This window comes from Diceros bicornis, chromosome 10 (genome assembly GCF_020826845.1).
Source record: "Diceros bicornis minor isolate mBicDic1 chromosome 10, mDicBic1.mat.cur, whole genome shotgun sequence".
NCBI classification, from domain to species: Eukaryota; Metazoa; Chordata; class Mammalia; order Perissodactyla; family Rhinocerotidae; genus Diceros; species Diceros bicornis.
The window spans coordinates 84,478,670-84,491,518 of record NC_080749.1 but is presented as its reverse complement, the minus strand read 5'-3'; the positions used below and the strand labels follow the sequence as shown (position 1 = coordinate 84,491,518).

Genomic DNA, 12,849 nt, shown 5'->3' with positions numbered 1-12,849 from the left:
TCCTCCTCTTCCTCCTTCTGCCCCGCTCCTCCCCTTCCTCCTCCTCTTCCTCCTTCTGCCCCGCTCCTCCCCTTCCTCCTCCCTCTCCCTCTTCCTCCTCCGCGGCCCCGCCTCCCCCCTCGGGCCCTTCCAGGCGGCTGTGTGCCTGGCCACCCTCGGGTCTCGGAGCTGTGCGCCCCGGCCAGGCCCCGCCGCGGGCCCTCGGGAGGGGGAAGCGGAGGGCACCCCGGGTGGGGGCCCTGTGGACGCCCCCGCATCTCCACGGCCCGCCGTCCCCGAGCTCCGGCCCGCGGGCAGGAACGCGCGCCGTGCGTCCTCGGGGAGGTGGGCGGCAGGCTTGGGGACCCGGCTCGGAGGGCGGGCAGAAGGGCCCGCGCGGGCCGCGCGCGTCCCGCTGCGTGCGGAGGCGGCCGTCAAACCGCTAACGCGCGGGGCGGGTTCGCGCGCGCTGTCGTCACCGCCGAGCGCACCGGTTAGAGGGCGGAGAGAAGACCGACACCAAGCGAGAAATACCCTGCGGGCTGCGGCGGCGTGGACGCGCCTCTCCGGGCTGGGCTCTGGTCCTCCTGGTTTGGTCCGCGGCACCGCCGGAGCGCGCAGGGCGTCCGCGGGGTGCTGCCCAGCGGGCTGCCCGGCCCGGAGACGACCCTCGGCGCGAATTCAGAGCCAGATCGCCCTTCCCAGAAGACTCGGGGTCAGCCGCGCAAAAGGAATTAGACAAAGGCTTCCCCCACCTCTCTGAACTTATAAAACGCCCTTAAAAGGAATTTGGAGCCACTTGAGGGACAGCGCGTTTTCTGGCCAGAGCGTCACCAGGGTTCTTTTGCCCAACAGGTTTGAGGAGGCAGAGAGCTGGGCGCGGGCGACATGGCCCTCGTGCCCTACGAGGAGACCGCGGCGGTGGGGCTGCAGAAGTTCCACAGGCCCCTGGCCACCTTCTCTTTTGCAAACCACACGATCCAGATCCGGCAGGACTGGAGGCACCTGGGAGTGGCGGCGGTGGTGTGGGACGCGGTAAGCAAGCCCGGGGGCCTCTGACAGCGTCTGCAGCTGGTTCTAAGACTAGCCTGTACTTTTTAAAATAAACAGCTGTCTTGAGATACAATTCATATACCATACATTTCACCTATTTAATGTGTACAATTTAGTGATTTTTTAAAGAATAATCAGAGTGGTGCAACCAGCACTATGCTCAATTTTAAACATTTTCATCACCTACCCCATCCAAAATAACTTCTACCCATTAGAATCATTTCCCTTTCCCCCTCCCCCATTGCTTTTTAAGGGTGAGTAACGGAAAGCAGAGGGGAGTTGAATGACTTGGGTCAGGGGTGGGTGAGGAGCAGCAGCCCCTAACAGCTTTGGACACTCATTTAGTTAATTTATTTTTTTTGGTGAGGAAGATCAGCCCTGAGCTAACCTCTGTTGCCAGTCCTTCTCATTTTGCTGAGGAAGACTGGCCCTGGGCTAACATCCGTGCCCATCTTCCTCTACTTTATATGGGACGCCGCCACATCATGGCTTGACAAGCGGTGCGTGTCTGGGCGCCGGGATAGGAACCTGCGAACCCCCGGTTGCGGAAGCCCAGCGCCGCACTTAACCGCTACGCCACCCAGTGGCCCCTAAGTTAATTCTTAAGTCAAAATTTTAAAATAGTGCACAAAGAATCTTTTAAAGTGACAAAACATGAAATGAAGATGGTGTATTTTCTTTGTTTCCCATAGTTGTGATGGTCACGGAATTATCCTTTTTATTCTTCTCCCAGCACAGTGACTTGCCCTCCACAGCTAGCACCACACCTGGGACTCAGTGGGAGCTCAGTTAGTGTTGGATAAATGACTGGCATGGATACAGTTTTACAGCCTGAACATTGTGTTAGGGATGTCAGAGAAATGTTTAGGAATAAAAATCTCCATATGTTCTAACCCAGTAATACCACTTCTAGGACTTTAGTCCAAGGTGACTACGTGACAAGTATTCCCGAAATGAATGATAAAGATAGCTGCTAGTGAGTAATGCTCACCAAGAAGAGGAATTGTAATTATACTTACAGCCTATGGCCATGAAAAGCACATTATAGTCAACAATTATGTTAACAGTACACAATGCCTTATAGAATTGTATTCGAGTGCTGGCTCAAACATCAAGTATCCAAAACTTTGGCCAAAACTCACCTTTTGACGCCCAGTAATGTCTGGTGAGGGCCCTGTGGGGTGGTCAGGGCTGCAGCTCCGGGGCCTGGGCGCTGCTCTGCATTTTCCCTCTGGGAGGTTGTGACCTGGCTGACCTGAGCTTGGGTGGGGACTCGACATTCCCTTAAACAAACTCTCAGAGACTGTTCAGTCAGCTCTGCAGAGTAGTTTTGTGAACCCCAAGTGTGAAAACGCTGTGACACAGTATCGGGACCCATCTCGTGTGGGCAGTGTCACTGACTGCTGCCGCCCCGTTAGGGACTTAGGGGGCCTCGGGGACCTGCGGTGGGGGCCAGGTGTCTGCGTGCTAGTGGAGTCCCTTGCGTGCTGTTGAGCTGGGAGCTGAGCCTTGCGGGGGGGTTTGTGTGTCCTCCCCGCAGAGCGTAGCCTGCTTGAAGCCCCCCAGCCCCTCCAGCATGTGCTGACCCTCATCACACTGCTGTGTTTTGACCCAGGCTGTTGTTCTTTCCACGTATCTGGAGATGGGAGCCGTGGAGCTCAGGGGCCGTGCTGTCGTGGAGCTGGGTGCTGGCGCGGGGCTGGTGGGCATAGTGGCTGCCCTGCTGGGTGAGTGTGACCTGCCGGCTCACTCCTGTGTGAGTGGACTCGTCGAGAGGGGCCTTGGCTGTTTCCATGGTGCAAATCCTTTGCCAGTTTCTCCCGTTCTGGATTACTTTCCTTTCTCCTGTACTTATGAGTTATGGGCTGACTGCTGGTGCTCTCAGCTCTGGGAGGGCTAATCTCTCTCTCTGTCACCCTGTAGTTCATACTTTTCGTGGGGCATTGCTTTGCCTCCTTCAATTCTCCGGTGCTGATAATAGGATCTGAAGGCAACCTTGAGTTCAAGGAGAGTTATCTTGTTCATGGACATAGTTGTTATGTCCAGGGCTCTCCCGTGCCCTCTGGCGCTTAACTGACAGGTGGGCAGAGCAGAGTCTCTTTGCTTCACTGCTGAGGAAACGGCTGGTATTTCTCTTCTGGGAAGGGTCGGCCCGGCTTCAGGTTGTACTGACATATTAAACAGTTTACAGTTTGAATTGATATCAAGGTTTGTCATTTTTTTGTTTGATATGCAGACACTGATTTAGGCCTAGAGCATTTTTAAGCTTCGTTTTTACTTTATTATTCATTCTTGACTCCTTTCTACAACTTCTGGCTTATACAGTTCAAGCCACCTGATGATAGGATAGACCAGCTGCTAAGATAGAATGTCCATAATGTTCATCACTTCAGTACTGTCACCTGGGGCTCTTCTGCTTCCGTGGAGCCAGGTCAGGCCCGAGAGCCTGCCTTTCTGACAGGCTCCCGGGTGCTGCTGATGCTGGGCCTGCGGCACTCGGGCCGCACTTTGGTGGGAAGGATCTAGAATTCCCATGTTGTGTCCAGGTGCTCCAGGTCCCACTAGAGCCCCTCTTTGTTCTGTGCTTTTTCTGGTACCTTCTTTCTTTTTCAGTATTCTCTTCATGGGGGCGTGGGCAGGGGTGGTGGCTCGAGCACAGAAGGCTGTGTTAGGAGCCCTCTGTCTGACACCACAGCGCTTGAGGCACTGATGGGGCCCCTGCTGCTACACCCTGTGTTCTCCTCAGGAATGTTAGGTATTATTTTTAATTTTCATTTTTCCAGTGAAACCGGGGTTGCAGGAGATTAAGCCGCTTTCTGAAGCCTGGTCGGGAGCCCCGAGATCACACCAAGTGTAACACACTTCGCAGCCAGAGTTGTTTCCTCTCCACGACACCATCTCCCTCTGCTGCACTGAGAGGGGTTAACCGAGGGGAGATGGGTCCTTCTGTCTACTGAGAGCAGGGGCTTCACGCAGAGCCGGCTGCAGAGACATGGTGGTGTGGGCAAGCACACAGGTTAGAGGTTCACACCTCTTTTCACTCCTACAGCTGTGTGACCTGGGGCAAGTTCCTTAATATCTAGACTTCAGGTTCCCTATAAAATGGGATAATAACTATAGTCACCCCTCAGTGAGGATCAGATGAGATCAGGGGTAGAAATCTGAGCTCCTTGACTGGCACACAGTAAGTGCTCACTAAGTGCTGATTGCCTCCCTGAGGGTTTCTGCTTCTGATCAAGAAATCCGGGCCTGTGGGGTTGGGATCACAGACGGTCATGGCGTGAGGGCCCAGTTGGTTGTCGCCACAGAAGACGGGTGGCCCTGGGAGTGGGTAGAACAGCACACGGTGTTCCCCACCCAGCCTCGCTGTCACCCCTGAGCCCTTTGCTGCCCCGTTTTGTTTCCCCGTGGCACTGTGCCCCCTCTCCTCTGTGCCTGCCTCCCGCGTGTTCCACGGTCTGTGTCCTGGCACCTGAGGCTCTGAGAGGGTCCGGCTCCTTGTGTGTGTGCCTGATTCTACTGCAGCACCTGCTTCACAGCAGACACTAACTCGTTCTGGAGTGAGAGACGGATGAGCTAGAGAATCACGACGGTTAATGTTTCTGTGATAAAAGTGATTAACTCTGTTACAAATATAGCCCTAAAAGCAGTCTAAAAAAAAAGAGGACAAAACCCCAGCAAAGATTCTAATTATTCATGACTCTGCTCATAATTACTATTAGCGTTTTGGTGTATGTCCTTCCATTCTTTCTTCTCCATCCGTATTTTTTTTTATTTTTTATTTTATTTTTATTTTTTTTCTTTCGTGAGGAAGATTGGCCCTGAGCTAACCTCTGCCAATCCTCCTCTTTTTTGCTGAGGAAGACCGGCCCTGAGCCAACATCCACGCCCATCCTCCTCCACTCCATATGGGACACCGCCACAGCATGGCTGGACAAGTGGTGCATTGGTGCATGCCCGGGATCTGAACCGGCGAGCCCTGGGCCACGGCAGCGGAGCGCACACAGCCAACTGCTTACACCACCAGGCCGGCCCCTCCATCCGTATTTTTAATCATAGTTGTAGTCATCGTTATAGACACGTGTGCACATGTGTATATACATGCACACATACGTGTGATGCTTCATTTAACACAATGTCGTGTGCACTTCTCTGCGCTGCTGCTCGATTTTCACACTCATTGTGGTGACAGTATTAGGCTGGAGAAGTTTTGATGTTGAAACCTGAGGGTGAGAAAAAGTTCATCTCTTTAGAATGGAGACTGTGAGAACTAAAATAGGCAGTGATTTTGAAATGTCAGAGAGAGATTGGTTGTTCTCCATTTCCCAGTGTTTTCATTTTCGTAACCCTCGTCATTTATTCCTGAATTCCAGGAGCACCCCCCACGTGCCTGGCCCCTCTTACGTGCTGCAGACAGAAGCCAGGCAGGTCACTGCTCTCAGGAAGCTTCTGTTCTAATTCTACTGGGGGAGAGGGAGGAAAAGACAAATTACGTTAAAAAGCCAAAACAAAAGGGTGCGTGCTACGCAGAATGTCAATTTAGGATGATGAGATTTCCTGTTAAAGCAGCAGCAACTGCCAAGGCCGAGCCATTCCTATCTCCTGGTGCTGGCTCTTTCCAGGCTCTCCTTCCCCCAGGGGCCCCTCGTGGTGGGTCTGCTCGAGGAGCTCTCTCCAGGAGGTGAAATGAAGGCTCCATGGAGGTGAAGGAACTTGCCCAAGGTCACAAAGCTAATGGATTGTGGAGTTAGAATTTGAGTCCAGTTCTGACTCTCAAACCCTGGTTCTCAGTCTGAAACTCTCCCCTCTCCACGTAACCTTTATACTGCTTAGAAGCTATTCTGAGAAAAAACCATCCCACCTTCAAGGTAGGGCTCTGTGAATTGGAGTGGGGTCAGGGAATCTGGACTTGGAAAGCTTTCCCAGGTGACGTGATGCCCAACCCAGCCTGCGGACACTGTCTTAAAATGTGAGGCTCAGGAAGAAACTGTCTCTTCGTTTTCCGTAATTCTGGTGCAAGTCTCCCTGATCTTCTGATTCGTGTGTGTAACTGAATGCTGGATGTCTCTCCCTGGCTGTGTCTCAGCCCCTCGCAGTCCGTGTTTAGACCCGAACTCATCTTCCCTTTGCAAACTCGTCCTCTCTTTTGTTCTGGGTTAGCATCACCATCCACGTGGTGGCTCAGGCCAACTCCTTGACTTGCCCCACCCTCAACCCTGACCTCTGCTAATTTTATCTTTTAACTATTTCTTTCTTTCTTTCTTTTTTTTTTTTTTTGGTGAGGAAGATTAGCCCTGAGCTAACATCTGTTGCCAATCCTCTTCTTTTTTGCTGAGGAAGATTGGCCCTGGGCTAATATCCGTGCCTGTCTTCCTCTGTCTTGTATGTGGGATGCTGCCACAGCATGGCTTGATGAGTGGTGTGTAGGTCCAAACCTGGGGTCTGAACCCGAGAACCTCAGGCCACTGAAGCGGAGCGCGTGAACTTAACCACTATGCCACTGGGCCAGCCTCTTTTAACTTTTTTGATTCTATTTCTTTCCAGTCCCACCGCCTGGCTGGAGCTCTCATCACCTTCTCCTTCGTGATCAGACCCACATCCCCTCCTGAACTTTCTGCCTCGTCTTCTCAAACCCACTTTCCCAGTGACTGTTGGAGTGGCCCATCTGAAACGCAGAAGTTATGGGGTGACCACACTCAAACATTCCTGTGTCCCCCACCACCTGTAGGCTGAACCCCATGCTCTATAACCTCACTTTGCCTGACTCCCCAGCCTCACTCTTGTTCAGCGCGATGGCACTGTTTGAAGTTCCGGGGACACACGCTGCGTCTGGCCTGTCTTCTCTGAGCCCTCTCTTCCCCTCTTCCCTCTGGTTAATAGCATGTCCTTTCAGTGTGAGCCCAGATTTCCCTTCCTTTGAAAGCTTTCTCGGGGCCGGCCCTGTGGCTTAGTGGTTAAGTGCGTGCGCTCTGCTACTGGCGGCACGGGTTCGGATCCCGGGCGCGTGCTGACGCACTGCTTCTCAGGCCATGCTGAGGCCACGTCCCACATACAGCAACTAGGATGTGCAACCATGACATACAACTATCTACTGGGGCTTTGGGGAAAAAAAAAGGAGGAGGATTCACAATAGATGTTAGCTCAGAGCCGGTCTTCCTCAGCAAAAAGAGGAGGATTAGCATGGATGTTAGCTGAGGGCTGATCTTCCTCACAAATAAATAAATAAATGAAAATAAAAAAAATAAATAAAAAAGAAAGCTTTCTCTGAGCTCTGCTCCTCTGCAAGCGGCCCCCCTTCGTGACCCAGAATTTCCCGGCCCGCCCGTGCTCCTCTCATTTATAGCCGAGGCTGCATCACAGTTATGTTTATGTGTCTCAGGAGACTCTGAGTTCTAGAGGGCAGGGTTTTCTTGCTTATCTCTGCATCTCTAGCACATAGTGTGTGCTCAAATGTTTGAATAATCCCTCCTTACCCAGCATAAATCTCAGGAATCATCGATCAGATCACTGTCTTTATCACCATCTTCACTTCCCGTCAACACCCTGCCCTTCCTCACTTCATCTTCTTTGTTCGTCTGAAAGCAAGGTGAAGTGCAGCTCTCCCCTTGTCCCCAGCCTGCCCCGTGCAGCTGAACGTGGCTGTAGGAGTCATCCTGCTGCTGGTCTCATTGTGAACTCCTGATCTGGAGCCTCAGGGCGCACCTAGTGCTGAGCAGTCACACTCAACTTCCTCTCTTTCCTTCCATGCTCTTTCCCTTGTGCTCTGCGGTGCTCCTTCCTCCATCCTCACTCTTAGCTGATGACATTTCTTCTTACTTCACTGAGGAGACTGCAGCCTCTGTACCCTCCCACCACTGCCTTGCCCCCACCTGCGACTGGACCGAGTCTGTGCCTTTGCTCCTGATGCTGTAACGTCCAGAAGAAACGTCAGTCCTGCCAGGCCCACCTTGTCACCTGTTCTCTTTCCTGCATCCTCACCTTTCTCCCTTTCTCCCTCATCATTCCTATCAGCATACAAACTTGCTGTTATTTCTCTCATCTGAAAAAAAAAAAAAATCTTCTTAAGTGGCTGCTTCTGGGTCTGTGGCAGGAAATGTATCAGAGGACCTGGAATACCTTGTCATACCAGACAGCGGTCAGGGATGACTGGGTTTGTGTGAAAGGTCCACTGGCAAAAGATAGGACAGTTTGGACATCAATGATGATAACAGTGATGGATTTAAGTACATCAAATATATTTAATCCACGAGTTCATGATACAACAGCAACAAAAGAAACCCCACTAGTCATCTCTGTCAGATGCTTAGAAACCAACTCTCTGAAATTTGATTTCTAAAAGGGGAGGGAGGAGCACAATTTGTCTGCCTTTCCTGTTCAGACAGTTCCTATACGAAAGGAGTAACCAAAGAGTCATTGAAAGAAGCTTCCCTTTTATAGAGGTTTCTCAACAAATAAATGCAAAAGAAATCTAATGAATTAAGGATCTGGGCATGGAGTATTCATGGCTGCTCACATTGCAGAAATAGAGCCCACCAGGTATTACATGCCTCTTGACGAAAAGCACACCACCACCTCTGAAATAGGTTCAAAAAGTCAAACTCAGATCAAACAAATTCACGGGAGATACAGAGGACTGAGGACACACTAGACTGTGCAGATGCGACAACCAGCAAGATCCAGACTGTGGGAAACTACAGGACAAGTGATCTAGTCCCTAAATTGCAGGAAAAAGAGAGAAAGGAAACTGATGATTAAGAGAGACCTAAAACATCCTCTGTACCCCTCCCCTAAACAAACAACCTTCAGCAAAGCTGTCTGTTCAGGGGTGACCTGAAAGACTCAGGACTGGTGAGGGAGTGATCCTGTGAGAGTCGGGAGATGGTCCCTGTGGACGGTGTCCGGGGGTGGTCACGGCCAGGTGCAATCCACCAGCCTCCGGGCCTTGCCCCCCTGCTGGGAATTCTGTTAAAACCCAGGTCAGAACATTGGCACTTCTGCTCAGCGTCCCCAGGGGCCCCAGCTCACTCAGAAAAAGCCAGAGCCCTTTCAGAACAGGACTAGGAGGCCCCGGATGGTCTGCCTCCCTCCCTCCTTTACTTCTCTGGCCTCATCTACTCTGCTCCTCATTTGCTCCCTCCAGCCTCCTCCTCGCCTGCCCTCTCGGCCTTGGCTCGGCTCTTCTGCCTCCAGGAACATGCTCCCGTGAATGCACTCCGTCGTCCCCTCACTTCCTTCAGGCCTGAACCTAAGTCCCCTTCTCAGTGAGGCCGTCCCTTTCTGCCCACCTCCCTCACTTCTGACATTGTGTGTCTCTCTTTCCTGCTTTATTTTTTTCCTTAGCATGTACCCCCAACTAACATACTGGATGTTCTACTTTTAAAACACTCTATCGCCTCTGTCCTCACTTGAGGGTCAGCTCTGTGAGGGTGGGGGTTTTTGTCCAGCAGCTGATGGAAGCCGCTTGGATATTTGTAGAATTGATGGATGTTTGAGGAGAATGGTCAACTGACATTAAGATCCTATTAAGACTCCTGGAACACCTAGTGGCTTATAAGCAGCCTCAGAAATCCCTGAGACAGTCATTAGAAGAGGTCTACATCTAAGAGCGATTAAAATGAACACCGAGCTGATATGTAGAAGACTAGATTACTCTAGTATTGCCAGCAGAGTGCTGTGTAGACTGTGAAGAAATCCAGAGATAAAGTTCTCAGTCAAACCGGGAAAAGGCCGTGATTTCCGTTACCAGGAGAGATGTCAGAAAGTGTCAGGGCCTCTGCTCCTTCAGCAGCACGCTGTCAGTGGTCAGGGCGTGCTCATGAAACCTAACAGCTGGAGCATTTTCATCAGCATCGCACTCAGGACTGTAAATGTCGAGTTGAATTACACACCGCCCTAATCCTACCAGTCAAGATAAGAAACATTAATAAGCTGCCCCTGAAATGGTGCTCACTGCAGCTGGCCTGGAATCCCGAGGAGATTACCCATGAAGATGACAAACTGAAGAAAGATGCAAATGAGAAATAATTTTGTGAAAGAATGAAACATAATTTTAAGTTTCAGAACTTAAGGGGCCAAAACTAAGCAGGGTTGCGTGTATTGTATTGTGACTACAGTGTAGATGAGGTGTGCCAGGGCTGACCTTATGTGGTTGCTTGACCTGAAGGGTAACTACCAGTCCAGTCTTCTCAGCCATATCAGTTCAAAAAGTTGGATCTTTTAGTTCATGGTAAACAACCCACAAGAAACAGAGTAATAAAATATTGCCTCATTAGTTTTATACACCACACATAGAAACTTAGCACTTAGAAAACATGACTTCACATTTTAACCTACAGTATTTTAATACAATTTAGTAATTTCTGTTTACTATTTTTCAATAATGGTATATGTTACATAAATACATATAGGTTGGCTGCTTCATAACAGTATAAGGAGACATGGACTGGGATTTCTCAGTAGCCGATTAATCTTTTCCTTGATTCCTTTAAAGCTTTAACCCCAGAAAGTAGCTTTTCCCTGTTCTTGGTATCTTGTCATCTTCACAGTCATTTGCTCCCTGATTTTTCACTCTTGGATTCCTTTTCATCCTAAAGTCTATTGACTTGAAGATCATGACCTAATGAATGAAGTATAGTGGTATTGTGGACCTGTGGAGGGTGGGCCAGCCCTGCCTGCAGAATTCAGAAGCATCAGCTAGCTTGTCACCTGGGGACTCCATATTTTAGAGGCACAGCTTCAGCAAACAGCAGGTGTGTCATGGAGGCAAACCAAAGGCTCACCTTTACCGTCAGGCAGTGCAGGAGCCCCTGGTCATTGTTCTGATCTACTGCAGCTGTCCATGGAGGGCAGGATCTTCTGCATGTCAGGTAGACAGTAGAGACCCTCACCCTGCCCTTTAACTTCACCCCGACCCCCTACTATGAGTTGTACTGATGTGCACATTACTTTCTCTGTCCCACTTTCTAGGTGCTCACGTGACTATCACGGATCGAAAAGTAGCATTAGAATTTCTTAAGTCAAACGTCGAAGCCAACTTACCTCCCCATATCCAACCCAAAGCTGTTGTTAAGGAGCTGACTTGGGGACAAAATTTGGGGAGTTTTTCACCTGGAGAATTTGACCTGATACTTGGAGCTGATATCATATATTTAGAAGAAACATTCACAGATCTTCTTCAAACACTGGAACATCTCGGTAGCAACCACTCCGTGATTCTTTTAGCCTGTCGAATTCGCTATGAACGGGATAACAACTTCTTAGTGTTGCTGGAGAGGCAATTTACTGTGAGTGAGGTTCACTATGATCCTGAAAAAGATGTGCATATTTACAAGGCACAGAAGAGAAACCGGAGGGAGGACTTATAGTTGGCTGTAATTGATAAGAAATGTCATCACTGAGTGCGTCAGTGAAGGTCTGAGACGAGGAGTGGGACTGTACTTCATGAAATGGCTTATGTACAAGAACCTAGCGCAGGTTCTCAAGCACAAGCACAAGGGCAGTTTCAGACAGAGCAGCACTGTGTCCCACTGCCGTGACTCTTCAGTTACACTTTATTCAGTGTGGCGTTTGGTTAACATGAAAGTGTGGATTTTGGTTCCTGTTGGTTGTGTACCTTGTGCTGCTCCCTCCTGTGAAGCTTCCACTGACAGCGTGAGGAAGGGCTGCTGTCGAGGTTCTTCAAAGCTGTGAGCTTGTGCTGAGGCTAAATCATGCAGATTATCTCAAACACATTCTGAGATAGGTGTTTAGCCCGGTTTCCTAATTTTCTGAGTATGAAACGAGGTTTAATGTCCATTCCCTGAGCTGTGAATGCTCTAGGAGTCTTCTTTCTGCCCCATTTAGGTCTTAGACTTTTGGTTTTTGAGATCAGAAAGTGTTTTCTGACGGCTCATATGCTTTTTGGCTTAATTTCAGATTTAGGTATATAAACAAAGGAATATGTAAAAATAAAGTTTCAGTTCCTTTTTGAAAGCACCTAAGATCTTCGACCTCCATGTCCTGTGAACAGGTTATGTTCTTCAAATCAGAAGCTGTACTTTCCCCTTGCAGCTTTACCCTTTCTTAAATGTTGGTTTTGTATTCCTTTCCTAAGCATTCCCTGCCTCCTTATAATGCATGGGATGACAATGAAGAGTTTTAAATCTCATCTGTCCATGTGAGGTTAGCTCCACAAGTGTGAGCTCCCTCCCTGTGATGCTGTAATTCTCAATCAGTGTCCGTGGTCCCCAGAGACTGAGCTGCTCTCCAGCCAGGGATGCTCGTGCCTCTTTCCTTGTTGCCTCTCCAGTATCGAGCATATCACAACCAAATATTTGTTGAATGCAAAACACACTCCATTTAGAGGGTATTGATCTTTGGGTTAAAAGACTGCTATGTTGTTTTATGATTATCTTTGATAGGCTTTATGAATGAAGTCATGCACACGAATGCCCCCTGCCCCCCTTTTATACAATGTAAAAGCTTAAACAAATTTAGACAAGAATATTATAATCCCAGTATAGTATTTGGTACCAAAGATAGATTTCCTTTGTAAAACCTTAGAAACAAGACCTCCTCCTCCCTCTTAACCTTTTAATGAATATCTTAGATGTGAAAATACCCAATACACTGTTTTCTACGTGTAGTTTAAATAGAGCTTTTAACTTTAATAAAGGTGAATTAAAAGTTCAGAGCATCCTGTGATGTACTACTTCAATACAATCCTGATAAATGCACACGAAACAGAAATATCCATAGCTTACCAAATCCATTAAAATGCCAGTACTGCACTGTGAACATGGAAGGTCTTTTCAAGCAAGTAAAATAAAAGCCCTGCAA

The 12,849-nt window shown here is 49.3% G+C and overlaps 1 protein-coding gene across 4 annotated transcripts; it reads left to right on the top strand.

Moving 5' to 3' along the window:
• The first annotated feature begins 244 nt into the window (after window positions 1-244).
• METTL21A (methyltransferase 21A, HSPA lysine) lies at window positions 245-12,642 on the top strand. 4 transcript variants are annotated; one of them, XM_058549711.1, is made up of 4 exons: window positions 245-308; window positions 835-1,014; window positions 2,648-2,759; window positions 10,999-12,642. In XM_058549711.1, exons 2-4 carry the CDS (start codon window positions 868-870, stop codon window positions 11,394-11,396), a joined length of 657 nt encoding a protein of 218 aa, XP_058405694.1. In that variant the 5' UTR covers window positions 245-308; window positions 835-867; the 3' UTR covers window positions 11,397-12,642. The 4 variants fall into 4 exon arrangements, 3 of the variants coding, with proteins under 3 accessions (XP_058405694.1, XP_058405692.1, XP_058405693.1); XR_009221461.1 differs by lacking the exon at window positions 245-308 and adding an exon at window positions 3,816-4,048 and having other exon boundaries at window positions 612-1,014; window positions 10,999-11,061; XM_058549710.1 differs by lacking the exon at window positions 245-308 and adding an exon at window positions 631-694.
• Window positions 12,643-12,849: the final 207 nt, after the last annotated feature.

Bases quoted from the DNA above. Each gene is read 5' to 3' on its own strand.
- METTL21A (XM_058549711.1), top strand. From the start codon at position 868: ATGGCCCTCGTGCCCTACGAGGAGACCGCGGCGGTGGGGCTGCAGAAG. The intron at 1,015-2,647 runs GTAAGCAAGCCC...GTTTTGACCCAG, and splicing joins CGGCGGTGGTGTGGGACGCG to GCTGTTGTTCTTTCCACGTA. The intron at 2,760-10,998 runs GTGAGTGTGACC...CCCACTTTCTAG, and splicing joins CATAGTGGCTGCCCTGCTGG to GTGCTCACGTGACTATCACG.